General features: G+C 48.8%; 1 protein-coding gene and 1 pseudogene across 1 annotated transcript; both read left to right on the top strand.

Annotated features, from left to right (window-relative positions):
- Nucleotides 1-1,105: 1,105 nt before the first annotated feature.
- On the top strand, nucleotides 1,106-16,821 carry LOC141442137 (protein Skeletor, isoforms B/C-like; annotated as a pseudogene).
- A 2,177-nt stretch (nucleotides 16,822-18,998) lies between these two features.
- On the top strand, nucleotides 18,999-22,957 carry LOC141442531 (uncharacterized). Its single transcript, XM_074107552.1, has 5 exons — nucleotides 18,999-19,267; nucleotides 19,367-19,524; nucleotides 20,675-20,858; nucleotides 22,457-22,643; nucleotides 22,837-22,957. The coding sequence occupies exons 1-4, from the start codon at nucleotides 19,193-19,195 to the stop codon at nucleotides 22,619-22,621; spliced, it is 582 nt and encodes a 193-aa protein (XP_073963653.1). The 5' UTR covers nucleotides 18,999-19,192; the 3' UTR covers nucleotides 22,622-22,643; nucleotides 22,837-22,957.
- The last annotated feature ends 4,700 nt before the right edge of the window (nucleotides 22,958-27,657 follow it).

The following is a 27,657-nucleotide window of genomic DNA, read 5'->3' as shown; positions in this document are numbered from 1 at the left end:
GTCTTACTCTCCACGCCGAAACACAACAGTGCAAGCACTGCTGCTTCACGGCAGGATTACCAAGCAAGATCGTGGTAGCAATCCAGGCGGACCTTGCACAAAGTCCTACCACCTGCAAACGAAACTATGCAATTTCCGTGACTCTACTTTTGTACAGTCAAGGGCAAAGATATCGACACGGCCAAAGTTGCAAAAATATGTATACACGGCCTTAATGTTAAATGCATAAAGTCGTGTATACATATTTTTGTAACTTTGGCCGTGTAGATATCTTTGCACTTGACTGTATTTAATATTTAAAACGAAATATTAACAATACCAACAATTTCAAATAAAGACACGTCATTAAAAAATATGATATACACATTACAATTAAGTAATTAATATATAGGTCCTATTTACACAATCCAAAATACGACGAATCAGGAATCCGACAAAACAGGAGTCCGACGAAGCAGGAACACGACGAATCAGGAACAATTCAGGCTGGGATGATGATGATGAACTAAACTGTACTACTGTGGGAAGAAAACAAATTATGCAGCGGAGTTGTTCTGTGCGATCCGGACTCCAGCAAAATGGATACCTACCGGTTTGTTACAACACTTCCGTCCGTAGCTAACATTACTTTACATTAAGTATACATTAAGAGCTAGCATGTCCATGGCTTGTACTAGTGTTTTATTGTGGTTAATTTTCTTTTTAGTTACGTTGTTTTCAAATTATGATTCTCCAATTTTCAATTCAAAATTCCCATCAAAAAATTTCAATGCTGCCATTAGAGAAAAATACTCAGTAACGACAAGTCAGCAAAATAAAGTAAAAAGAGAAGAAAATTAAAAAGCTGACCTAATATCTTTTGATTGTAGTCAAAATAAATTCAAAAAATAATCCAAAGTTTACCTGTAAACACAGAATAAATAATACTGCAAACGAAGTGCAAGAAAAGATTTACTTTCCATCAATAAAGTAAGCAACACTGAAGTTGGACTATTCTCCATTGTACAAAACAGGTCGAAGTGAAAGTTAACGTCTACCATTGGTTGTTGAGAGCCGCACTCGATTTTCAACCAATCAGCAGCGCTACCTCGCTTGAACGCTCTGCTGGCGAGAACGCACTGACAGGTGACATATCAAGTTTAAGTTAAAACCGGAAGTTCTGCGCTAAAATTGCGAAAAGTTCTTACAAATAATGACCTTAGCGTAGAAAGTTGAGAACAATAAAATTAGTGTTAAGTTTTAAACATAAGTGTAATATGATTTGGGTGTGGTTGGCGTGTCTAGTGCTCGCCCAGGGTGAGTATACAGAGTGCAGTCGTTTCTAAATTGTGACAAACTTTCTCCTTATTGTTGTAAAACATTCAATTCACTGGCTGCTGTTGCAGGGAGCTGGTCCCAAGACGAGGATGAAGACGGCCCGTATCGCGGAAAACTCATCGGGAAATTTAATTCATATCATCATCAGGTAATCTTCAAAATCTATATCCCTGTTATAACACAAATGGTGAAAACTTACTTAAATGTAGTTGATTCATTAACTGATGGAAACTAGTTTTTAATTGAGTGTTTTATTATGTTCAATTTAACATATCTGGTTTATTTTTAATAGAACAAAGGAAGTGAAAACAAAGGTTTCTCTAAGAAAGTATATAAAAGAAAAATAACTTTTACAATTTAAGTATACTTACTTTCAATTCAAAGTTGGGAATTCCCTTTATATTTTATACAAAAAACTAGTAAAAAAATCGTACTAAACTAATATTATAAATGCTATTTCTGACTTTTAAACTCACATTCCCTAAATGAATTCTCCTCTCATCCACTCAAGATTAACTAAAGAAAGAAAGAACGAAAATATTTAATTGCCAACAGTACAACAATACAAGACAACAATACAAGATAAAATAGTACAATACAGCCACAGATCATATAAAAAAAACTAGTTGCTACTTATCCCTTTAATGGATAAGTACCTATTTCTTTTTATTTTCTTTCCCTTTTCCCTGTTTCACCAAATTGTCGAATGACAACCTATTATTTGAATTTTAATGTCAATTATGTTGTAAATAAAAAAAAAATCCTCATTGACATTTATTTGTAGATTTGTCGATAAATCTTGACATGAGGTTAGAGCTGCGTCAGGTTTGCGTTACAATTCTAGTGTTTCACAATTAACATATGCATCGCATATTTCAAAATGAAAGTATTATGTCCAGTAAAACACTTATGAATTACACTTTATACTAGGGAGCTGTGCTTGCATGCATATATGGGAATGTGTGTGTCTAGCCTACTCAACTCAATCACTTTTTTTTTATTATACTATGTTTTTGTTTAAAATATCATTTTTAATACAAGCTGTTTTTGCTGACTGTACTTGCATTATCATCTAAACTATTATATATTATCCGTACCCTGCAGTTTCTACCAAGGAACTGAGCCATCTGCCGAAGTTAATACTCGTACAAATCAACAAATACATGACACATTACATAACAAAGTGTATGTGCCTCAGGTGGCTGGCGACGTATATGCGGTGGACGAGTGGACTATCCTGCTCGTGGGCTTCAGCTATGATGGCACGGGGGACGACACCTTCTTCTGGGCCGGCGACTCGGCTCGCCCCGGCCCACAAGGGTTCATCGTGCCCGACCACCATGGCAAGTCAGTAACCTCTGGCTAATCTCATATCACCAAACAGCCAATACTGCCTCACCACACTATTAATAATAATAATAAGCCATTCATTTCGGACAGAATCCATAGAGATTAGTTATAATGAAAATAATAATAACAAGCTCTATTTAGTTCTTTTAAATTGTGTGTCTCGTTTTCTCATTGGTTTTAATAAATAGATTCTTAAATTGGTTTTGCTAAAAATCTGATGTTATAGTATAAGCTTTTTTTGCTGACTGTACTTGCATTGTTGTCACCTATTTCTTTTCTTACTGAATTAAATAATTATTCACAATATTGTTAATAGATGTTAAATGGTTTTTAATCTAATGCTATTTTACTAAGAATGTTATTGGTGTCAATGAATCATTTATACTTATTTTATAAATAAAAGTTTATAAATAAAAGTAAAATAAGTAAAAGTGCTTGTTATAGCCTAAATTGAATAAAAATATTTTCACTTGACTTGAAACACTATTCAAAACCTAAAAAAGCTGCAGAATAACCATAGCGCCAATGACAGTATGATGATTCAGAGTGAGACAGCATTATTATGATGACTTTCAGGACGAATATTCTGGAACGTTACTACAACGAAGACGTGCGGTTGACGCTGCCGGAAGGCAAGCGGGTGTCGCGGCTCAAATGGTTCGCCGTGTACGACATACAGTCGCAGAACGCGTTCGCAGACGTGTACGTGCCCGAAGACTTCGCCGCGCCCGCGCCGCTCGCCGCCGGCGCCCTGGCCGGACAGGGCGTCACCAGCGCGCCCTTACAGCTGCTGGACGCTGGCACCATACTGTGAGTGGACCAGTAGACCAGTAGACCAGACCGTACCAGCGCCCGCGCCGCTCGCCGCCGGCGCCCTGGCCGGACAGGGCGTCACCAGCGCGCCCTTACAGCTGCTGGACGCTGGCACCATACTGTGAGTGGACCAGTAGACCAGTAGACCAGACCGTACCAGCGCCCGCGCCGCTCGCCGCCGGCGCCCTGGCCGGACAGGGCGTCACCAGCGCGCCCTTACAGCTGCTGGACGCTGGCACCATACTGTGAGTGGACAGTAGACCAGTAGACCAGACCGTACCAGCGCCCGCGCCGCTCGCCGCCGGCGCCCTGGCCGGACAGGGCGTCACCAGCGCGCCCTTACAGCTGCTGGACGCTGGCACCATACTGTGAGTGGACCAGTAGACCAGTAGACCAGACCGTACCAGCGCCCGCGCCGCTCGCCGCCGGCGCCCTGGCCGGACAGGGCGTCACCAGCGCGCCTTACAGCTGCTGGACGCTGGCACCATACTGTGAGTGGACAGTAGACCAGTAGACCAGACCGTACCAGCGCCCGCGCCGCTCGCCGCCGGCGCCCTGGCCGGACAGGGCGTCACCAGCGCGCCCTTACAGCTGCTGGACGCTGGCACCATACTGTGAGTGGACCAGTAGACCAGTAGACCAGACCGTACCAGCGCCCGCGCCGCTCGCCGCCGGCGCCCTGGCCGGACAGGGCGTCACCAGCGCGCCCTTACAGCTGCTGGACGCTGGCACCATACTGTGAGTGGACAGTAGACCAGTAGACCAGACCGTACCAGCGCCCGCGCCGCTCGCGCCGGCGCCCTGGCCGGACAGGGCGTCACCAGCGCGCCCTTACAGCTGCTGGACGCTGGCACTATACTGTGAGTGGACCAGTAGACAGTAGACCAGACCGTACCAGCGCCCGCGCCGCTCGCCGTCGGCGCCCTGGCTGGACGGGGCGTCACCAGCGCGCCTTACAGCTGCTGGACGCTGGCACCATACTGTGAGTAGACCAGTAGACCAGTAGACCAGACCGTACCAGCGCCCGCGCCGCTCGCCGCCGGCGCCTGGCAGACAGGGCGTCACCAGCGCGCCTTACAGCTGCTGGACGCTGGCACCATACTGTGAGTGGACCAGTAGACCAGTAGACCAGACCGTACCAGCGCCGTTTTTGTTCTGTATTTTGATGTCCGTGTTTTGTTGGCAGCATCCCGGAGCTGCACTACGACGGCACGGCGAGGAGGTCTACTTCTGGGCCGGCGTGGCCCGCAGCCCTCGCCGCGCGGCTTTAAGATCCCCGACGAGTACGGATAGTGAGTACCCACACTCACCACACTACCACTCGCACAGTTAACGGCAGCAACTGTTCTAAGGACGAAGCTCAAGGTTGACTCATAATAAGAGTGCCGTCGCTCGCGCGCGAGAAGTTTATAAATAAGTCGTCCGTGTGTACAGCTTGGAGCCGATCCCTACGTACCGCGGCGGCGCCGTGCGGCTGGTGCTGCGGGCAACCAGACCGTGTTCAGCATCAGCTGGCTGGCGCTGTGGGACGCCGCCCGCCCGCAGCGCCATCGCCGCCGTGCTGCTGCCGAGCGGCCCAACGTGCCGCCCGCGCTCACAGACCTGCACCCGCCAGGTGAGGGGGGGCGGGGGGGCGCTGGGGGGGGCCGCCGCCCGCAGCGCCCATCGCCGCCGTGCTGCTGCCCGAGCGGCCAACGTGCCGCCGCGCTCACAGACCTGCACCGCACAGGTGAGGGGGGGCGGGGGGCGCTGGGGGGGCCGCCGCCCGCAGCGCCATCGCCGCCGTGCTGCTGCCGAGCGGCCCAACGTGCCGCCCGCGCTCACAGACCTGCACCCGCACAGGTGAGGGGGGGCGGGGGGGGGGGCGCTGGGGGGCCGCCGCCCGCAGCGCCATCGCCGCCGTGCTGCTGCCCGAGCGGCCCAACGTGCCGCCCGCGCTCACAGACCTGCACCCGCACAGGTGAGGGGGGCGGGGGGGCGCTGGGGGGGCCGCCGCCCGCAGCGCCATCGCCGCCGTGCTGCTGCCGAGCGGCCCAACGTGCCGCCCGCGCTCACAGACCTGCACCCGCACAGGTGAGGGGGGGGGGGGCGCTGGGGGGGCCGCCGCCCGCAGCGCCATCGCCGCCGTGCTGCTGCCCGAGCGGCCCAACGTGCCGCCCGCGCTCACAGACCTGCACCCGCACAGGTGGGGGGGGGGCGGGGGGGGGGCGCTGGGGGGCCGCCGCCCGCAGCGCCATCGCCGCCGTGCTGCTGCCGAGCGGCCCAACGTGCCGCCCGCGCTCACAGACCTGCACCCGCACAGGTGAGGGGGGCGGGGGGGCGCTGGGGGGGGCCGCCGCCCGCAGCCCATCGCCGCCGTGCTGCTGCCCGAGCGGCCCAACGTGCCGCCCGCGCTCACAGACCTGCACCCGCACAGGTGAGGGGGGGCGGGGGGGGCGCTGGGGGGCCGCCGCCCGCAGCGCCATCGCCGCCGTGCTGCTGCTGTAATTTGTATTATATTCTTGTATGTATGTCCTTATTGTGTTTTTCGTATGTATCTACTTGAAATTTAAAACGCATAGTATATAACTCTAAACTCTAATGCTGTAATTTTTATGGATTTATAAATAAATAAATAATTGTGGCAGGACGGCGCTCCCGAACTGTCGGCAGCTGCACCGCGACCTGCAAGTGGCGTGGGAGGTGTTCGGCAACCAGATCACCATACAGCTCGCCGGGAAGGTCAGAACAGAACATTACTCTGTAGCCCCACTAAAGGTGTTCGGCAACCAGATCACCATACAGCTCGCCGGGAAGGTCAGAACATTACCCTGTAGCCCACTAAGGTGTTCGGCAACCAGATCACCATACAGCTCGCCGGGAAGGTCAGAACATTACCCTGTAGCCCCACTAAAGGTGTTCGGCAACCAGATCACCATACAGCTCGCCGGGAAGGTCAGAACATTACCCTGTAGCCCACTAAAGGTGTTCGGCAACCAGATCACCATACAGCTCGCCGGAAGGTCAGAACATTACCCTGTAGCCCCACTAAGGTGTTCGGCAACCAGATCACCATACAGCTCGCCGGAAGGTCAGAACATTACCCTGTAGCCCCACTAAAGGTGTTCGGCAACCAGATCACATACAGCTCGCCGGAAGGTCAGAACATTACCCTGTAGCCCCACTAAAGGTGTTCGGCAACCAGATCACCATACAGCTCGCCGGAAGGTCAGAACATACCCTGTAGCCCCACTAAAGGTGTTCAGCAACAGATCACCATACAGCTCGCCGGAAGGTCAGAACATTACCCTGTAGCCCCACTAAGGTGTTCGGCAACCAGATCACCATACAGCTCGCCGGAAGGGTCAGAACATTACCCTGTAGCCCCACTAAAGGTGTTCGGCAACCAGATCACCATACAGCTCGCCGGAAGGTCAGAACATTACCCTGTAGCCCACTAAAGGTGTTCGGCAACAGATCACCATACAGCTCGCCGGAAGGTCAGAACATTACCCTGTAGCCCACTAAAGGTGTTCAGCAAACAAGATCACCATACAGCTCGCCGGGAAGGTCAGAACATTACCCTGTAGCCCCACTAAAGGTGTTCGGCAACCAGATCACCATACAGCTCGCCGGGAAGTTCAGAACATTACCTGTAGCCCACTAAAGGTGTTCGGCAACCAGATCACCATACAGCTCGCCGGGAAGGTCAGAACATTACCCTGTAGCCCCACTAAAGGTGTTCGGCAACCAGATCACCATACAGCTCGCCGGGAAGGTCAGAACATTACCCTGTAGCCCCACTAAAGGTGTTCGGCAACCAGATTACATACAGCTCGCCGGGAAGGTCAGAACATTATCCTGTAGCCCCACTAAAGGTGTTCGGCAACCAGATCACCAACAGCTCGCCGGAAGGTCAGAACATTACCCTGTAGCCCCACTAAAGGTGTTCGGCAACCAGATCACCATACAGCTCGCCGGGAAGGTCAGAACATTACCCTGTAGCCCCACTAAAGGTGTTCGGCAACCAGATCACCATACAGCTCGCCGGGAAGGTCAGAACATTACCCTGTAGCCCCACTAAAGGTGTTCGGCAACCAGATCACCATACAGCTCGCCGGGAAGGTCAGAACATTACCCTGTAGCCCCACTAAAGGTGTTCGGCAACCAGATCACCATACAGCTCGCCGGGAAGGTCAGAAAATTACCCTGTAGCCCCACTAAAGGTGTTCGGCAACCAGATCACCATACAGCTCGCCGGAAGGTCAGAACATTACCTGTAGCCCCCACTAAAGTGTTCAGCAACCAGATCACCATACAGCTCGCCGGGAAGGTCAGAACATTACCCTGTAGCCCCACTAAAGGTGTTCGGCAACCAGATCACCATACAGCTCGCCGGGAAGGTCAGAACATTACCCTGTAGCCCCACTAAAGGTGTTCGGCAACCAATCACCATACAGCTCGCCGGGAAGGTCAGACACATTACCCTGTAGCCCCACTAAAGGTGTTCGGCAACCAGATCACCATACAGCTCGCCGGGAAGGTCAGAAATACCCTGTAGCCCCACTAAAGGTGTTCGGCAACCAGATCACCATACAGCTCGCCGGGAAGGTCAGAACATTACCCTGTAGCCCCACTAAAGGTGTTCGGCAACCAGATCACCATACAGCTCGCCGGGAAGGTCAGAACATTACTTTGTAGCCACTAAAGGTGTTCGGCAACCAGATCACCATACAGCTCGCCGGGAAGGTCGAACATTACTCTGTAGCCCCACTAAAGGTGTTCGGCAACCAGATCACCATACAGCTCGCCGGGAAGGTCAGAACATTACCCTGTAGCCCCACTAAAGGTGTTCGGCAACCAGATCACCATACAGCTCGCCGGGAAGGTCAGAACATTACTCTGTAGCCCCATTAAAGCCTTCTCAAGCTTGTATTGTAGCCCCAGGTTTCATCTATCTCAAAAAACAAGGCGTGGGGAGCCAGGGCTTTCTTAGGGTTCTGCCATCTGTTTTTCTTGCTATATGGGCCGCCCATTTCCTCTTCAAAGTATCGCTTGAGAAAGCGAAAACTAAAGCTGCGCGGTTAGCTGCACAGTGTGTTCAATGTTATATGAATAAATATTTGTATTTGTGTCTCATATAGGTTGGATATGATGAAACGGGTGATTCTGGGCGACAGACTCACCGAGATTTATAGAAGTTCTGTCTCTTTTAATTACATAACCGTTTTCAGATCGATGAGCGCGAGTACATGGCGTTCGGTATTTCGGGGTCGGACAACCGGTCGCTGATGCTGGGCGCCGACGTGGCCGTGGCGCACTTCGACGCGCGCCTGCAACGGGGACTCGCCACGGACTACAATATTACTGCGCTCGCGCCGGTCAGTACTACGAGCTGCTTCATGGGGGGGGGGGGGCCTGCGCTGAGAGACAGCTCTCCCCGGAGCTTACTTCATGGTTTTTAACGATGTTGCCTTTACAAACTACTAAAGAATCCATAAGCAGCCTTTATCCGTCATGACAGCTGTATATTTGGATGTTTTTTGTGTAAATTTAGTCAGTAGGACTGCAGTTACAGCGGTATCGCATTACTTCTGATTCGAATCCATGAAAGTACGGTTCGGAGCGGTCGTAGAACTATTTTCATCACACTTGCTCGTAAACAGTGTCGTAACATGCCTACCTTGGTTGCAACCCCCCAAATAAAACCCTCGACCTTAATGTGCTTGTGATGTAACCCGTGGTCGGTCACATGAGTCATTGCCCGTACTAATTTTCATGTCATGAAGCCCAAGGACGGTCGCACGAGTTTGTTGCTGCATGGTGTGCTGCTGCTGCTGCTCCGTGCGCGCTGCACACGCACGCCATGCACATGCTGCGGATTGACAAGAGTGCAGTCAGCGGTATCGGCAATTTTTGATAAAATATTAGTTTTTCTTTTACAAATATACAATTCTACTCGCAAATGTGATGAAAAACATTGTATGTCGCACGGGCGGTACTAGAATTACGAACATCGACTCATTAAAACCCTCAGTCTTTGACTTCGGGCTCCTAATAGACTCTTGTTCTTAATTCCTTATTTACCGCCCTTAAGACACAATGTACTATTGTATGGTAGATCCGATTTCCGTCATCCGATTTCACCGCACAAATAGTTGTACGCCTCCTCCGGTCCGTATTTTCATGGATTCAGATCGTCGTCGTAGTGCGTAACCGCGTTAGGTAGGTTGCGTTTCAACCAGGGATGTGAGATGGGTGACATGATGATTTACTTATCCTCGTACGGCACAGCTAGCTGAGCTGAGCGGAGCGGGGCGAGGTGAATGAAGCGTTTCTATTGGTTCATAAAAAACACATCCTCACACATCTCTGGTTGAAACGTAGCCTTATGGTGTTGGTCAGATGTTGTCGGTAACGCTCGTGTGTGTGTGTGTGTGTGTGCAGTGTGTGCAGGTGCTGGGCCAGTGGCGCGGGGTGTGCCGCGACGAGCGGCTGGGCGCGCTCGACTCCAACCAGGTGTTCACGGCCTCGCGCGCAGAGGGACTCACGCTCGTCACCTACCGCCGCGTGCTGCAGCCATGTGAGTATATCCTCGCTTCCCCGAAGCGACGGGAGACCGCACCCTCCGCACACAAGTCGGAGGCGGGAACATCTGGTACTGGTGCTCAGCCGGCACCTGGACTCTAAAAGAAAAGTGTGTGAAAAGTGTTGGCCTTATTAGACGCTAGCGGGTGGATATACAACTAACACTCAACCTGCGTTTCCACCAGAAATGTGCGAAGATGCGTTGCGAAGAACCTGTTTGTCACGAACCAATAGAAACGCCTCATTTAATGAGGGCTATCGTTTTTTGTCTCACTAGATGGCGCACTGTTGCGTGAGGTTTTAAGTGTGACTTTCAAAGTCTGTTATTACGGGCATGAAAACAAAGTTTAGATTAAAATCATATTTAATACACCTTAAAACCGTACCATAAAATTATCGAGCATGCCACAGTGTTGCATAGTCCCCGTTTTGTTCGGAAAAAAGGGAGGACAAAGGTTTCCGAAAGACAAAACTGTCTCAAAACACAGACATTCATTGCCCCGGAACGCATATTTATTTGCCATAATTAATTTCAGATATTGCAAAATATCCACAATATTATTCTAATTATAAATAAACCCGCGTAGCTCACCCAAAAACTATGAGATTTGACATTTCGGAGACCTCACGCTACACTAGCGCCTCTAGTGGCGAATTCATACGCGATAGCCCTCATTATCCTCGCTCGGCACAGTTCTGAGCGGAGCGAGGATAGGTTAATGAAGCGTTCCTGTTAGATCATGAGTAACACAATGGCTGTTTTTCCATCAGTCGGCGCGGCACCGATTTTTATACATTTTTGCTTCCTCGCCACCGGCACGTGTATATGAGTCGCGCTGAAGTCCGTGTCAGTATCAGTACCGTACCACTCACCGGACGTAAACCGGCATCGACACCGGCGCAGCGGGAAAACGAAGCCGCGACGCGGATGTGCTCGAAAACCTTTTCTACCGTCTTTTACGAGTTCACCATAGTATACGTCGACGATTTGTGTGTTGATTGTTACCGGTCAGCGGAGAGCATCGATCGCGCGTTCCCGCTGGACCGGCCCCTGCTGGCGGTGTGGGCCGTGGGCGCGCTGGACGCGGCGGGCGAGCCCGGCTTCCACCGCCTGTGGCCGCGCACCGACGTCAGGCTCAACCTCGGACAACAACAGCCCGACAATGACTGCTTCCAGTTCGCCATGTGAGTACAAGCTACTTCTGCTGGGTGCTAAAGTTTTAACCCATTCGGTGCCCTTCACGCCCATCGGCGTCTCGGCGGACCTGTGTGTGATGCCGCTGACGCCGATGGGCGTCCGTTTTGCAGAAACGTCGGCATCGCGGCAAATTAAAGAAAGGAAGAAAAAATTATTGCCACAAAAAAAAGTATGTAATCTGGCGCTCGGCAATGAACGGATTAAGTAGGTGATAGACATAGAGCTATAAAATCGCGAATTTAAAAGTCGCCAACTCACTCGGCTCTGCGACGGTGGCGAACGCGAAAGCCTGCTCACATAACATGATGTCGTCGACAGAGGAAGCCGTGTTATGTATTATGTAGGACTGACATTATATCACGTTTTGAAAACCAATAAAAAGAAAATCAAACGATAAGTGTGAGCGAAGAACTGGCTTAAGAAAAGAGAGCGTTTGTCACATAAGTACAAATTTAGTAAAGTTCGAAAATCACTCATTTTAACACCGATAACTTTTTCTAAAATAAAAAGAAACGATCAAAGTACACAACATCACAAGCCATCCTCAGGCGACACACTGCACAAACGAAATGGCGGCTCGAGCAGTCGCGGCAGGGACAGACGGGCGAGTTACGGGCAAAATTTCAAACATGTTGGATTTTCGGCAAATTTACTCGGCGATTTTAAAATACGCGCACTTATGATTGGTTTTTTGGAGTCTTTTTTGTATTTTTTATTTCAACTCCAAATTTGTTACTTTTACGGGTATTCCGTGAAACCATATCGAAAATACAAACTGAGACATGGATGCACAGGAAAACTAGCGAATGTAGTGCTGCTGCATAAGTAGCGTAGTAGAAATAAGCAACCTGAGATATGTATGCATAGGAAAAATTCGTGTCTAGATTCCTGTCCAGCGGTGGTGTAGGGGTTATAGCACGCAGCACGGATTGCTGAGGACCTGGGTTCGATTCCCAGCGCTGGTCTCTTTTTCTGGATTTTCTGTGCATTCATGTCTCAGTTTGTATTTTCGATACACGTACTTACACACAGACGAGCACCTACTTTAGGAGTCGTGAGCAACACCAACCCTACGCCCTCAGTAATAGTTTGACAGAGAGCAGCCAAGGGAAGGGCTGCTGAGTAATACGAGTAGTTCCGCCGGAGTTGAGGTCATGACAGCTGGATTTTGACATTCATTTGATTCATTCTCCTCTTGTGAAATCAGTGCTTCACGCAGCTGTGTGAGTTCAGCTCTCGTGGCACTGGCAGTAGCTATGATATGGCTGTGATGGTGATGGTGATGGTGTCCCAGCGGCGGCGCGGTCACCCCGGCGCCGTGGAAGTGGCCGAGCTGTTCGACCCGTCGCTGCGCGTGTTCGAGTTCCGCGTGGGGCCGGCGGGGGGCGCGCGGGCCCCGCCGGGCGCCCGGGCGCTGCGGGGGGCGCCGCCCGAGCCTGGTACGTCAACGGCCAGCTGGCGCCCGACCTGCAGCTGCGACGCGGACTGCAATATTCTTTCAAGGTGAGGAGATCCTTCTGCATTTTTTTTTGCGTGTCAGAACTAATCAGTACCAGAAACATGCGTTGAACGACGTGGCGTGGCGTCGCGTTTTATTGCTGTGTTTCCGCCTTTAAAATGGTTTTGCCGGAAGACCAGCGCTGACTTCATCCGAGGAGTCTGCATTTATGCTGAGGCGGGTCCATTTCGGGCGTATAATATAGTTTCACATTACTTACCCTTTCTTTTTCTTTTCTTTTTATTTTATTTTTGATATTTTTTTTCTTTGCTGTCTCGAATAAATGTTTTTTATTTCATTTTCATTTCACTTTCATTTCATTTTTATCAAAAACATCTGTAATAATCATATTTTTTTACTACATATCAGAAGGAGAGTGCATTGTTGAAGGTCAATCCAAAATTAAAATGCCATTAGAGCTCTAAACTCCACCAATGTTGCATACAAATTAGATTTGACATGACGGAAACTGACCGCACGATTCGGGAAGAACTAAACCGTGTTCTGGGCAGTCACAGCCCGTTAAGAATACTTACTCTTACCCTCTCGCTTTATATCTCACCGCGTGCCGTGCGTCTCGTGTCCTGCGGCATCCAATGGAAAATGAATCTCTATTTTACACTCCCGTGGTGAAGTTGCGTTCGTCATGAAATCCTTTGGCTCGTGACCAAAAAACCGCTCCCGAAGCGAGCGCGAGAGGCGAGTCGCTAGTGCTCGTTCACACTCGCGGCTCGTCTCGTCAATGGCTATCGAGGAGTCGTGCTATGTTGCAGGTGTTCGGCGGCAACAACCCGCACTCTGCGGAGGAGTACCACCCGCTGATAGTGAGCGTGGACCCGCGCGGAGGACTGGAACAGCTGCCGGAGGCCGCCCAGCGCGCCGTCAGGGTACTGGCCGGAGTACACTACACGAGGCGCGGCCGGCTCAGCCCCACCGCAGGTAATAACCAATGGTCGGACAAAAACCACACTAACCACTTATAGGATGATTTCAAATAGTATTTTTGATTTTCATAAACAATTATCACTTATCATTTATCAACCTCTTTATTAAACGATATGAAATTTATTTTATTCACTGAATTCCCTTGTTTTATTAACGACTATTTTGTTTTTTCATTAATGCTACTTTGTTACTACATGCCACACGGAAGTTTAAACAAAAACATCATCTTGTGTGCAAGATTACGTCATGTTTAAGTCATCCGCACTTTTTGTCCGACCCCTGGTAATAACTAACTCGCAACTGTATGAGCCTTAGAGGTGGACAGTTTGTGGGCGGCTCGTGGAGGTGATGTTCCACCGGCGACGCGAGACGAGGATGAGCGAGGAGTTCGTAGACGAGACGCGCCGCGCGATATCGTGCGGGTCGCGCCGGCCGTTGGGAGCCAGCGCCGTCCCACTTGCGCCAGTAACATTAATATAGCGTCGGGTGTTGCATGTTGCAGCGGGCCCGCTGTGCGTGGCGGAGCACCCGGCGGGCGCGGACCGGCGCCGCGACACAGACTACGACACGTTCCGCGCCTTCAACCGCTCGCTCGTGTGGCGCTGCGACCCCGACGGAGCCCCCGCAGCCCCCGCAGCCCCCGCATCCCCCGCAACCCTCGCCGTCGCGCCCAACGACACCTGGCCCGATGTCGTCTATTACAACTCCTTCACGCATGCCGGTATGTATCACAACACTGTTGAATTTGTACTTCACGTAGTATAGTCAACCAAGAATAGTAGATTATTGTCGAGCATGGAAGTAGGCAATTGCTGACTGAGTATGAGTATTAAACGGCTAACGCTACCGAGACCGTTTAACTAATACGAAGCCAGGGATTTTTATTCCAGACGAGACTAATATAAAGCTATTCTCAAAAACGGCGAATAATTATAAATTAGAATTACTTTTTCTTGGAATATATTATGGCATTTTATTTTATTCCAATAAAAATTATATGCTTTCCCGCCTTTTTTCATAAAAAACACCGCATGTGTATTTTTCTACCGAAAACACCACAAGCTGTTACGGACCCAATAAAAAAAGTTCGTAGTACCTACAAAATAACTGATACCGGCCACTTGAGTTGGCTGTATACGAGTACGACTTGTGCTAACATTTCCATGGCCATTTTACTTTTTTTTAATTTTGAGACACGGCAATAATGAAATTTGTATGCGACATTATTGTCGAGCTACCGAGCCAGCAATCTTTTTTTACTTTTTAATTTGTCGCTGACCATAATGGACGTAATTCCATTACCATAGCGTCTACTATACCAATACACGGGCATGGATGATCGCTATTCTTACGCCGGACCGGTGTCCGTCGCGCCGAGGGGAGGCGGCGATGCATCCGGCGAAATGAAGTCGCCGGACAAGTGTCCGGTGCATGTACACACATTTTTTTTTTTTTATTCAACTGGATGGCAAACAAGCAAGTGGGTCTCCTGATAATAAGAGATCCTGATCACATATGTACAGTCATGGAAATTAAATCACTACCCAGGGTGGAACCTTTGTGCTACTAATGTCATATTGACATTCCATACATCTGCTAAAGAAATCATCAAAAAATTAAGATTGGTTTTTTGGAATCTTTTTGTATTTTTTATTTCAATTCCAAATTTTTACTTTTACGGTCATCCCGTAAAACCTAAATTGAAAATACAAACTGAAATATAGATGCTGATGGTGTAGCGGTATAGCACGCGGTACGGATTACCGAGGACCTGGGTTCGATTCCCAGTGATGGTTTTATTTTTCTGTTTTTTTCTGTGCATCTATATTTCACTTTGTATTTTCATCAAATAATTATTATGAAGAGGTTCCACCCTGAGACGTAAATTAATTTCCTTGACTGTAAAGCCATACAACACCGCAAGTCCGGCAAAAAAAAACGATTCGTTGCCCGGTGAAAACAACGGACGTCTACAAGCGGCCTTATTGTTTTATTTCTGAAGTAGGAACTGTCACTAAAATTGGTAAAGCACTTTCTTGGTCGACTATACATTCGGCGGTTAGTCTTACAATTATTTTGTGCTTTATAAAGTACGCAGGGACTTAGGAGGATATCACATCATGCAGGCGCTCTGGGCACGTCCCTCAGCGCCCACAGAGGATGGGTCCCCTCGTGCTGTAAATAGTTTACTAAAGATTCACACATTGTGGGGATGGGACTGCGGCCACCAGCCACTGTGCGTTTGTAATGTGTTATGCGTACAGGCATGGGCGGGCGCATCTTCGTGGTGGACCGGCACCGCCGCAACATTAACCGCAAGGGGAGCGGGGCGGCGCCGCTGCTGGCCGCCCCCTCGCCCCCTCGTCGCGCTCGTGGCCCTCGCCGCCTGGACCTGCCTCGCCCGCTAGACTGTCATAGGTGAGACCAACATCAGCCGCTGCTTTTTGAGAATTTGTGGTGTTCCTATAAGTATGTATGTATTATATATTTTTTTCCTTCCCTTTTCGGAACCCGGGCGCGCGAGTTTTGTTCGATTTTGTTGTATATCGTTTGTTTAAAGGGGCAACTTTTATACCTGCTTGTTGTTTCAGAAACATATCGCGTCCGTGCAACTCCGTCCGAAGCAGATCTGCTAGGCTGCATCACCTAGATATTAAGAATACGGCTATTTATTTTCAAGTTGTCTTCAATTACATCTTTCTTTTTTACCATTTATAACTTAAGTTTAGTCGCAAACGCGTTTCCATTTTATTGTTCTTCTATTATATTTTTGCTTCTTTAGCATTTTACTTCGATAGTCACAACACTTGCAATCATTCTTCCAATGTCGATATTTTAGGAAATTATTTAATTCAGACTTAATGTATTTTGGTATTGTTACCGTATTTTTTTAAATAATGGTTTGAATACGTAATTCTAAGTATGATTATATTTTTTATATTGTCGCAGTAGTCTTTAGTGTATGTGATGTTATTTAAGACTTCAAGACTCGACTCGTGTTCATGAATCGTATACCTTTGTTAGATCTCGTTTTATACGACTTTTACAGTTATTTATGAGAGCTAAATAAATTATACTTTATACATGTTTATACTCAATTTTGATAAGAAATAAAACAAGACGTGGAACTATTGCCCTGCAGTTTTATTTGATGGGTTACAGAGTACAGTATATGAACGAGCTGCGCGACGATTCGGCGAAGGTCGCGCCAAGCGATTGAATATCTTCACCAGGGCCCAATTTCATAATAAACTACACGCAAATAGCGTTAGTGAGTTTCCATTTAAAGTCGCAAATACTATTTGTTTCTCTAAGTCGCTCCATTCCCGACAGAGTGGTCGACGGTTGAGGATCGACCACGTGTTTATGGACTGGTTAGACCATTTTTCCCAAAATCGTTATTTCCTAGTAGCAAAATTTCCATTCGCATTTTTCCCAAATGTTTTTGTCCCGCTGTGATTTTTTAATGAAGTTTATTTTCTCAATCGCGTTTTTTCCCAATTTTAATCACACAGAAAAAGTGTCGACAGAGCTCCGCTCACTTTTGCATGGCTTTGGCCCTTCGGGCCGCTGCAATGCTAAAAACGAACGAAAAAACAGAAAAAACGCGATTATGAGAATATAAATAAGTTTCAGTAAAAAAGGAAATAACGATTCTGGTAAATTGATCTCTCTAACCAACCCTCTCGACCGATGTGTTTTATGAACCAAAGATGTGCACTCAAAACCGATATGACTGCCGGCTGAACAATACCGATCTGATATTAAGTTGCACGGTTTGGTAGCTCAAATGGACTCGAAATAACAGCGCGGTAAATTCCAACCTTTGGTACGCCGTAGGCATGCCGTACAGTACAGTACGATTACTTGAAGTTAACACTTGACAGATGCGCGTGCCTGCAGTAGATTTTCAACTTTGAGGTCATACAAATAAAATAGTTCTTACATAATCTGTAAACGTGGGTAGCGGTATACTAAAAACGGCTTTATTTGTACGATGTCAAAGTTGAAAATTGACTGAAGGCACGCCCATCTGTCAAGTGTTAACTCCAAGTAATCGTACTGTACGTAGGTATGTTTTAGGTATTCAAAAAGAAAGAAGAAAGTTGGATTCTAATTAGGAGTATTTAGGCTCAAATTACATTCTGGGGACCCGTGACGGACCCGAAGAAAATTGGACTCTAATGAGGAAATTATAAGGTACACATTACATTAGGGGCGGAGCCGGGTACTGATCCGGAACACGGCATACCAAAGGGTATTGTTGATCGAAGGGGCCAGGCCCTGATACTACGAAGTGCAAAATGCGAACTTCGTGTCCCGCTGCTGACGCTTATATTGTGGGCCGGGCCGGTAAAGACTGTCACTCGTGGAGGATATAGGGGAGCACTCAAAACCGGCATGACTTTACCGGCCGAGCAATACCGACCTGATATTTGGTAGCCCAAAATGGTTTCGAAAATACAGCGCGGAAAATTCCGGTCACGCAATGTCTACCTACCCGGTATGAATAAATACCGCTTTACCATTCCCGACCTGATAATCGAAATACCAGCATGATGATTGGCTTCCACAATAATTACAGATGTTTTTCCCGTCCCGTTTGTGTCAGGTGCCATTGTGACCACAATGCGCGCGAGCCGAACGACGCGGCAGCGGCAGCGGCAGCGGCCGTCGAAGCGCCAGGACCAAATTAAGTTATTTTCTACAAAATTTATTAATATTCGATGTACACGAAAAACAGGGTCGGTATTGACATGCCGGTAATTATCTGGTCGGTATTTATCGGGTCAAGAATGATCACCGCGGTATTATGCATACCGGGCTGATATTTAGTGACATGGCATCCAATGTGCGTATACATGGCGTGTACCCGAAAAACAGGGTCGGTATTTCCATATCGGTATTGTTCGGGTCGGTAAAGACTGTCACCCAACTGTCACCCGAAGATATAGATCATAGATAAGGTCTGTAAGGTATTTATTGTATGGGCCAAGTTGCCCGAAATAAATGAATTTATTATTATTATAGATATAATTTATTTTTTAAGAAAGATAAAGGAGACATTAACGACGCAGGTAAGTTTATTTAGAATATTTGAAAAATCCGAAAAGTCACATTAAAAGTATTATTTTTGTGTACCATCTTCGCTTTATAATGTAGATAAATAAAAAAAGTCCATGCATACATCAGAATCTTAGTAACAACATTCTTATAAAAAAATGCGTGGACTTAGCTACATTGGCCTTCCGAAAAAGAAAACACACACAGACAGATGACAGATGACAGCTGATTGACATTTCTTTGACATTTCTTTCTGTTCCGTCTGTTCATATACTCTTTGTGTTCATCGTGCTGATCCAGCCGTTTATTTGTTGTGATTCATCATAACAAAAGATGAAATTTGTGAACGTGACGAAACATTTACCTGATGCAAATATTATAACTATTATAAGAAATCAAAATTTGGGCTTCTCGTTCTACAGTTATATCACAAAGCCATCATGTTGAGCGATTTCGAAGATGACATAGGCGAAGACTTGCCGTCGATATCGTTGAGCCAGTCGACCGGAGAAAAAGTAAGACAGCTGCAGCCTGCAGCTAGGATTAAACCGCTGGATTTTCTTCCGGGTAACGTCGGAAGTGGGATAACGAGATCCGTTTTGATCGCTTTCCAGAGCGTGACGGAGATGCCGCCGGCGGCCGAGGTCGCGTCGGAGCGCGCGCGCCGCGCGGCGGCCGAGCAGGCGCTGCGGGAGCTGCGCGAGCCCCCCCCTGCGGCCGCCCCGCCCCCGCCCGCCCCGGCCCCCGCCGCCGCCACGCCGACGACGGCGAGGTACCGGGCTCAAACCACCGCCCTGAGGTTTTTGAACTCCTCACTCAACTACACACGTTACAATCTGAGACCGTATTGCCTAACACGCGGGCGCACCCAATCGCATTCGCCTTCTCTTTATACCCTCGTCTCAGATTGTTTCTTCATGTGTTTTTCATTAACCAATAAAAACTCCTCATGTAGCCATCCTCGTTCAGCTCTGTTTCCACTAAAGCTGTGCTGTGCGAGGATAGGTAAATATTGTTTCATGAAAAACACATTTCTTGCAACAGATCCTCGTACATCTCCTGTGGAAAAGCAGCCTAATATAGGTACCATGCTAGACTACACCAGTACTACAGTTGGACATCATTATGGTATTAAATCAACGATTTGTTACTGAAGAAGCATTTGTTACTTCTTTACCTCAAAAGCATAAATTCCTTGTAGTGATTAATTTCACCTCAAACTAAAAAAATATAGTTTTTATTTTATTTTTGGAAAGAATAGGATATTTTAACATACCATTTGTATTGATTTTGAATTTGGGTGAGTTGAATTTTTAATATTTTTTAATATTTTTTTGCTCCTTTTGCCGCAGGACAGACTATTATCTTGTATTGTTTATATTGTTGTCTTGTATTGTTTGTACTGTTGGCAATAAAATATTTTCTTTCTTTCTTTCTTTCAAAATACGCTGGATGATGTCACAGTGAAACAGCCATGTTCCATTGCCTAGAAAAATTCAGGTTGTACATAACATAATCTGTGGCATTACAATTTGACAATAATACAAGCACGGCTTAGGGTCCTAAATGAACCATGACAAATAGTTTTATTTATTTCTCTTCTTTTAGCTTCGATTATTCATGTTTGTTTAATGGTGTGATAGTAAATAGATATTTTTTTAAAAATCTGATATTGAAATTCTTTTGTATTTACTTGTAACATAGTAATTTAATTATTACACAAGGGCCAGATCAAGGAAGCGGCTCGGAGAGCCAACAATTGACCTGGCCATTGTGCGTGGAACCCAAACACCCAGTTCTTCTCAAGTTTGAGTTTGGAACATATTTCAACAGCAATGGGACAGTGTGAAGTTAAGCAACTGTTATGTTGGCTGCAGGCAGAGCTTGTGAAGGCGTGGCTGGAGCTGCGCGTGGACCCTGAGGGGGGCGGTGGGGGGGGCGCGGGGGGCGGCGCGCGCGCGCGGCTGCTGCGGGAGCTGCGCGCGCGGCTGGGGGCGGCGCCCGGGGGGGCCGGGGCCGGGGGCGGGGCCGGGGTGCGCGCTGCTGGACGCCTGGCTGCGCGCCTGCCAGCGCGGGCCCGACGGGGCAGCCGCCGTCACCGAACAGGTACACTGCATGATCTTTGCTATATCAGGTACTACGAGTACGATAGTAACTTAACTATATATAACTATACACCGCACGGCGCACTCTACAACTGATGGGGTAACTATACCTTGACAAGTTCGTATGTAACACTCGATAGAACCCTGCGAGATTGTTTTTGATAAGGGCAGCAAGTGCTGCAGCAGGAATGGTCGCACAAACTTGTCAAAATTGCACACGGGACACAGGATTGCTTAGCTTGCGATATGGCAAACCCCCGCTGGCTATGCGGCCGCAGTGGTCTCTCACCCGCCAACGCAAACTAACATGTACTCGTAATCTGTTAGTAATAAATGAAGTGAAATTGCAAGCCTATATTTCATTTCCCTAAAAAATCAGCAAATGACCAACCCTAAAACTTCATCTGGTAGACGTCCATTGATCAAAAGGTTACTCTTTACTTTACGCTATCAGCGTTAAACACGGTGGTTTGGTGTTTCGTCTTTGAGCACGTGTTGTTAATCGATGAACAGTAAAACTTTTTTCATCACACTTGAAGGTAAACGTTAATGTCGGATAGTCCATATGTCCGAGAGTCCAGGTGTCACATTGTCCATTGTCAAAAAGTTCGAAGGTTATAATGCCCTAATGTCGGATAGTCCATATGTCCGAGAGTCCAGGTGTCACATTGTCCATTGTCAAAAGTTCGAAGGTTATAATTCCCTAATGTCGGATAGTCCATTGTGTATAACAATATGGAAAGAGACAATGTAGAATGAGGCCCCAGTCCATCTGCATGACTGCATCAGCTGGTCAATTCTCGTCGAATCGACACGACATGTACGAAGCATCATAGATGCATCTGGATCTTACCGAGAATGGACCTCAGGGTGTTAGATAATAGACTGGAAATAATGCAGATGAGCAATCTAGCTCTCTAATCTATTTCAGTTATATTTATCATTTAGTTGTGTTAGTCATATTTTTATACAATGAGACATTATGGGGTTCAGGCCTTCAGAACTAGAACATTCGGACTTTTTGACGCTAGGACTTTCAGACACTAGGATGTTTCATCTTTCGGACTTTTTGACCATGGACTTTTTGACGCTAGGACTTTCAGACACTAGGACGTTTAATCCTTCGGACTTTTTGACCATGGACTTTCAGACACTAGGACGTTTCATCCCTCGGACTTTTTGACCATGGACAATGTGACACCTGGACTTTCTGACATAAGCCCTTGGTCGGTACTCGGTCGCATGAGTCATTGCCTGTGCCCGTACTGATAGTGATAGTGCGGGGCGCGCTGCGGGCTGCGGGCTGCAGCAGGCCCGCGGACCCGCGCCGCGCTAAGGTATCGCCAATATATATTTTTTCTTTTACAAATATAAAAATTTACTCGCAAATGTGATGAAAAACATTATATGTCGCACGGGCGGTACTAGAATTACGAACAATTAAAGCCCTCAGTCTTCGACTTCGGGCTTCTAATAGACTCTCGTTCTTAATTCCTTATTTATCGCCCGTAAGACACAATGTACTATTTGCTATCAGTGTTTGCACAGCATTATTAAAGAAGCGTTTGAAATCCACGCTAGTTTATTTGTCATCGGCAGATGTTGTCGGGCATCATTTTGGGGCTGGAAAGCACGGGAGGCGCCAAAGGGACGGTGGCGGCGGCCGCCTGGCTGCTGGCCGTGGCCTGCACCGGGGGGGCGGGGGCGGGGGCGCGGGCGGGGGGGGCGGCGGGCGCGCGCGACGCGCGCTGCACGAGCTGCTGACGCGCACGCGACTTGCGACCAGGTCAGTGACGATATAATATATTATTGTTGGCTCTGATAACGTTGAGGGTTGCCAATTCTACGAACAAACAATAAGTCAAACAGTAAGCCAATGTGGCGCGACAGTACACTCTACTGCCAATGCGCGGCCTATACGGCCTATTGATAAATCCACAGAACTATGTGCCTTATAGCGGGTTATATCAATGTTACAGATAGACGAACTGGCGTCGGTGGCGGCGCCGGCGCTGTTGGAGGCGGGGGGCGCGGCGCTGCTACTGGCGGCGCACGACGCGGCGCGCAGTGGGGGGCGCGGGGGGCGGACCGCCTCGCCGCCGCGCTGCTGGGGCCGCGCTCACAGCCGCGCTGCCGCCGCGCGGGCAGGTGAGGGGGGAGGGGGCGCGGGGGCGGACCGCCTCGCCGCCGCGCTGCTGGGGGCCGCGCTCACAGCCGCGCTGCCGCCGCGCGGGCAGGTGAGGGGGGAGGGGGCGCGCGGGGGGCGGACCGCCTCGCCGCCGCGCTGCTGGGGGCCGCGCTCACAGCCGCGCTGCGCCGCGCGGGGGGTGAGGGGGCAGGGGGGCGTGGGGGGCGGACCGCCTCGCCGCCGCGCTGCTGGGGGCCGCGCTCACAGCCGCGCTGCGCCGCGCGGGGAGGTGAGGGGGAGGGGGGCGCGGGGGGCGGACCGCCTCGCCGCCGCGCTGCTGGGGGCCGCGCTCACAGCCGCGCTGCCGCCGCGCGGCAGGTGGGGGGAGGGGGGGCGCGGGGGGCGGACCGCCTCGCCGCCGCGCTGCTGGGGGCCGCGCTCACAGCCGCGCTGCCGCCGCGCGGGCAGGTGAGGGGGAGGGGGCGCGGGGGGGCGGACCGCCTCGCCGCCGCGCTGCTGGGGGCCGCGCTCACAGCCGCGCTGCCGCCGCGCGGGGAGGTGAGGGGGGAGGGGGCGCGCGGGGGGCGGACGCCTCGCCGCCGCGCTGCTGGGGGCCGCGCTCACAGCCGCGCTGCCGTCACGCGGAGAGGTGAGAGGGGAGGGGGGCGGGGGAGACGCGGGGGGCCGACCGCCTCGCCGCCGCGCTGCTGGGGCCGCGCTCACAGCCGCGCTGCCGTCACGCGGAGAGGTGAGAGGGGAGGGGGCGGGGGAGACGCGGGGGGCGACCGCCTCGCCGCCGCGCTGCTGGGGGCGGTGCTCACAGCCGCGCTGCCGCCACGCGGGCAGGTAAGGGGGGCAGGGGGAGAGGCGCGGGGGGCGACCGCCTCGCCGCCGCGCTGCTGCGGGCCGCACTGCTAGAATCAGAGGGCCGCTATAAGTCTTCAAAAGAGTGATAGAGCTGTATTTACTACGTGTCTAAATACGGAGTGCGTATCTGCAGGAGATGGAGTGTTGTGAGGCGGGGGTGGCGTCCCTTGTGCGCGGCGCGTGGCGCGGGCTGCCGGCGCGGGCGCAGCTGCTGGTGCTGCGGGGGCGGCGCGCGCGCTGGCGCTGTCCGCGGAGCCCGACGCGGGGCTGCTGCGCGCGCTGGGGCAGCCGCTGCCGCGCTCGCAGGACCCACTCGGCAGGCAGCAGGCTAGCACATTTTTCATAATGTTTTATTTTTACGAATAAACAAAACTTGAAAATTCGCTCATTGATCCTGAATCAACAAGCTAAAGATTCAAAAATAAACACTATTTTATTATATTGATCGATAGCATTATTATTCGGAATAGAATTTCTCTAATAAACCTTCGAACAATGGAAAAAAAATGTAATCTCACATAAATTTTGTTCTATCATCAGTATAAAAAAAAATACAAAAAACACGTAAACATGCAAATGAAAATTAAAGCCACTTAAGAAAATATTTGAAGACAATTTATTTAATTTTCTCAAAAATGTCCGTAAAAGTTGACATTATCAGAAGGCGAGCAGTTTGGTCAGCGAAAAATTAATAGTAGATTATTGTCGTGGCCTGGAAGTAGGCAATTGCTGGCTGAGTATGAGTATTAAACGGACGAGCTTGCGACTCCGTTTAACTAATACGAAGCCAGCAATTGCTATTCCAGCCGAGACTAATATAAAGCTTTTCTCAAAAATGGTGAATAATTCAGAAATAGAATAAACATTTTCTCAAAATATATTGTAAAATTTAATTTTATTCTAAATATTTTTCTTATGCTATCCCTGCCTTTTTCATTAAAAATAAACTGCAGGTGAATTTTCCCACCGAAAAAACCACAATCTATTTCAGACCCAATAGAAAAAGTCCGGAGTTCCAACAAAATATCTGATACGGTGCCAATATTTCCATGGCCTTTTTAACTTTAAAAAAAATGTGACTGATTGCAGGCGCACTAATTCATTATTGTCGAGCTAGCGCGCCTGCAATCGTTTTAACTTTTTAATTTTTCGCTGACCATAAACTATGCTCTTCACCTTCTGATATGTAAATAATAATGTCAACTTTTATGGACATTTTTGAGAAAAAAATAAAAAACATTGCGGTCTCGCTAGCTCGACAATAATATCGCATACAAATTTAATTATTGTCGAGTCTCAAAACTTTTTGTAAAGTAAAACGGCCATGAAATTGTTGGCACAAGTCGTGTACAGCCAACTCAAATGACCGGTATCAATTATTTTGTTGGAACTCCAGACTTCTTTTATTGGGTCTGAAACAGCTTGTGGTGTTTTCGATAGAAAAAGTTTATTCTAATTTAGAATTCTTCAGAAAAGCTAAGGTGCGGCCACATGCAAGTCGCTCCACGCTCGTTTCCAGCGATAAATCTGGTCATGTGACCCTATTTTTAAATTTCCCGCGACTCAAAAAAGTAGCGACAAGTCACCGCGTCGAACAACAGCGTCCACATGGCTGCTTGCAGGAATGATCTTGGTCTTGGAAGCTTATTTCTTAACCTTTAGTGGCAGTCGCGTGGCAGTAGTTAAGTGAACGAAAACAAAAAATAATTCTTCGAAATGGAAGAGGGTTTTTTTCCAGCGATAAAGCTCAACATTTTCAGCTTTGTCGCTATACTCGTATGTCACGTGACCAGATTTGACGCTGGAAATGAGCGCCGAGCCGAGCCGAGCGACTACATGTGCAGCCAGCACCTTTATACGTTTAGGGGCATACATGTCCAAATGTCAGAAAGTCCAGGTGTCACATTGTCCATGGTCAAAAAGTCCGAAGGATGAAACGTCCTAGTGTCTAAAAGTCCTAGCGTCAAAAAGTCCATGGTCAAAAAGTCCGAAGGATTAAACGTACTAGTGTCTGAAAGTCCTAGCGTCAAAAAGTCCATGGTCAAAAAGTCCGAAGGATGAAACATCCTAGTGTCTGAAAGTCCTAGCGTCAAAAAGTCCATACTCAAAAAGTCCGAAGGATTAAACGTCCTAGTTCTGAAGGCCTGAATCCCATAATGTCTCATTGTATAAAAATATGACTAACACAACTAAATGATAAATATAACTGAAATAGATTAGAGAGCTAGATTGCTCATCTGCATTATTTCCAGTCTGTTATCTAATACCCTGAGACCCATTCTCAGTAAGATCCAGATGCATCTATGATGCTTCGTACATGTCATGTCGAGTCGACAAGAATTGACCAGCTGATCCAGTCATGCAGATGGACTGGGGCCTCATTCTACATTGTCTCTTTCCATATTGTTATCGTATTGTCTACGTGGTGGCAGCTCTTATTGACTTAAAAGTAAAGGCGATCGAGTCGAAAACAATTCGATTGCAATAGGTGTAAACAAAACCAAATTAGAATGAGTGAGACCCCTGGACTCTCGGACATATGGACTATCCGACATTAGGGCATTATAACCTTTGAACTTTTTGACAATGGACAATGTGACACCTGGACTCTCGGACATATGGACTATCCGACATTAAGGCATTATAACCTTCGAACTTTTTGACAATGGACAATGTGACACCTGGACTCTCGGACATATGGACTATCCGACATTAAGGCATTATAACCTTCGGACTTTTTGACCATGGACAATGTGACACCTGGACTTTCTGACATTTGGACATGTATGCCCCTAAACGCCTTTATATTAGTCTCGGCTGGAATAACAATCGCTGGCTTCGTATTAGTTAAACGGACTCGCAAGCTTGTCCGTTTAATATTCATACTCGGTCAGCAATTGCCTACTTCTATGCCACAACAGTAATCTACTATTATTTCTTTGACGACCGGATGCCCAAGTGGTTAGAGAACCTGACTACGAAGCTTGAGGTCTCGGGTTCGATTCCCGGCCGGGGCAGGTACCTATTTGTATGAATAATACGAATGTTTGTTCTCGGGTCTTGGGTGTTTAATATGTATTAAGTATGTATTTATCTACATATATACCTAAATACGTTTATCCGTTGCCTAGTAGGTATCCATAGTACAACTTTGCTTAGTTTGGGACTAGGTCAATTGGTGTCAAGTGTCCCATGATATTTATTAATTATTTATTTCTATTTAGTGTAATTAATTAATAATTTATTGTACACATTTAGGTACTTAGCAACGTCTCCAAGCTGCAACTGCTGTTCCGCGAACGCGCGGGCGCGGGGGCGCGGGGACGCGGGGACCCGCCGGAGCCGGCGGGGGCGGGGCTGCGGGACGAGCTAGACAAGGACGACGCTACGGCCATCAGCGCGGAGGGCGGCGCGCCGGCGGGGGCGGGGGCGGGGGCGGGGCTGCGGGACGAGCTTATGGTGGACAGCGCGGAGAGCGGGACGGATGGGGGCGCGCCGGAGCCGGAGCCGGAGCCGGAGCCGGAGCCGGAGCCCAAGCGCCTGCGCCGCTCGCCGCGCGCGCGCGCCGCCGCCGACTGACGGCTCCACCGCGCTGCGTCCACTGCATCGGAACCAGAGTACGGAGCGGACGCATTTTTTTCTTTGTATAGATTTGTGGCGCAGAAATGCCGATCCAGTGCACGCAGTACCATAGAAAGCAATACAAAGCAACAAATCCGCCCGCTCCGATTCCGATGCAGTGGACGCGCAGCGTAATGGACCACCGTACACGAGGCTAGTCAGGCCCTATACTACGGAGTGCAAA

The sequence above is a fragment of the Choristoneura fumiferana genome, chromosome 25, assembly GCF_025370935.1.
Source record: "Choristoneura fumiferana chromosome 25, NRCan_CFum_1, whole genome shotgun sequence".
Taxonomy (NCBI): Eukaryota; Metazoa; Arthropoda; class Insecta; order Lepidoptera; family Tortricidae; genus Choristoneura; species Choristoneura fumiferana.
This window is presented reverse-complemented; position numbering and strand designations above follow the sequence as displayed.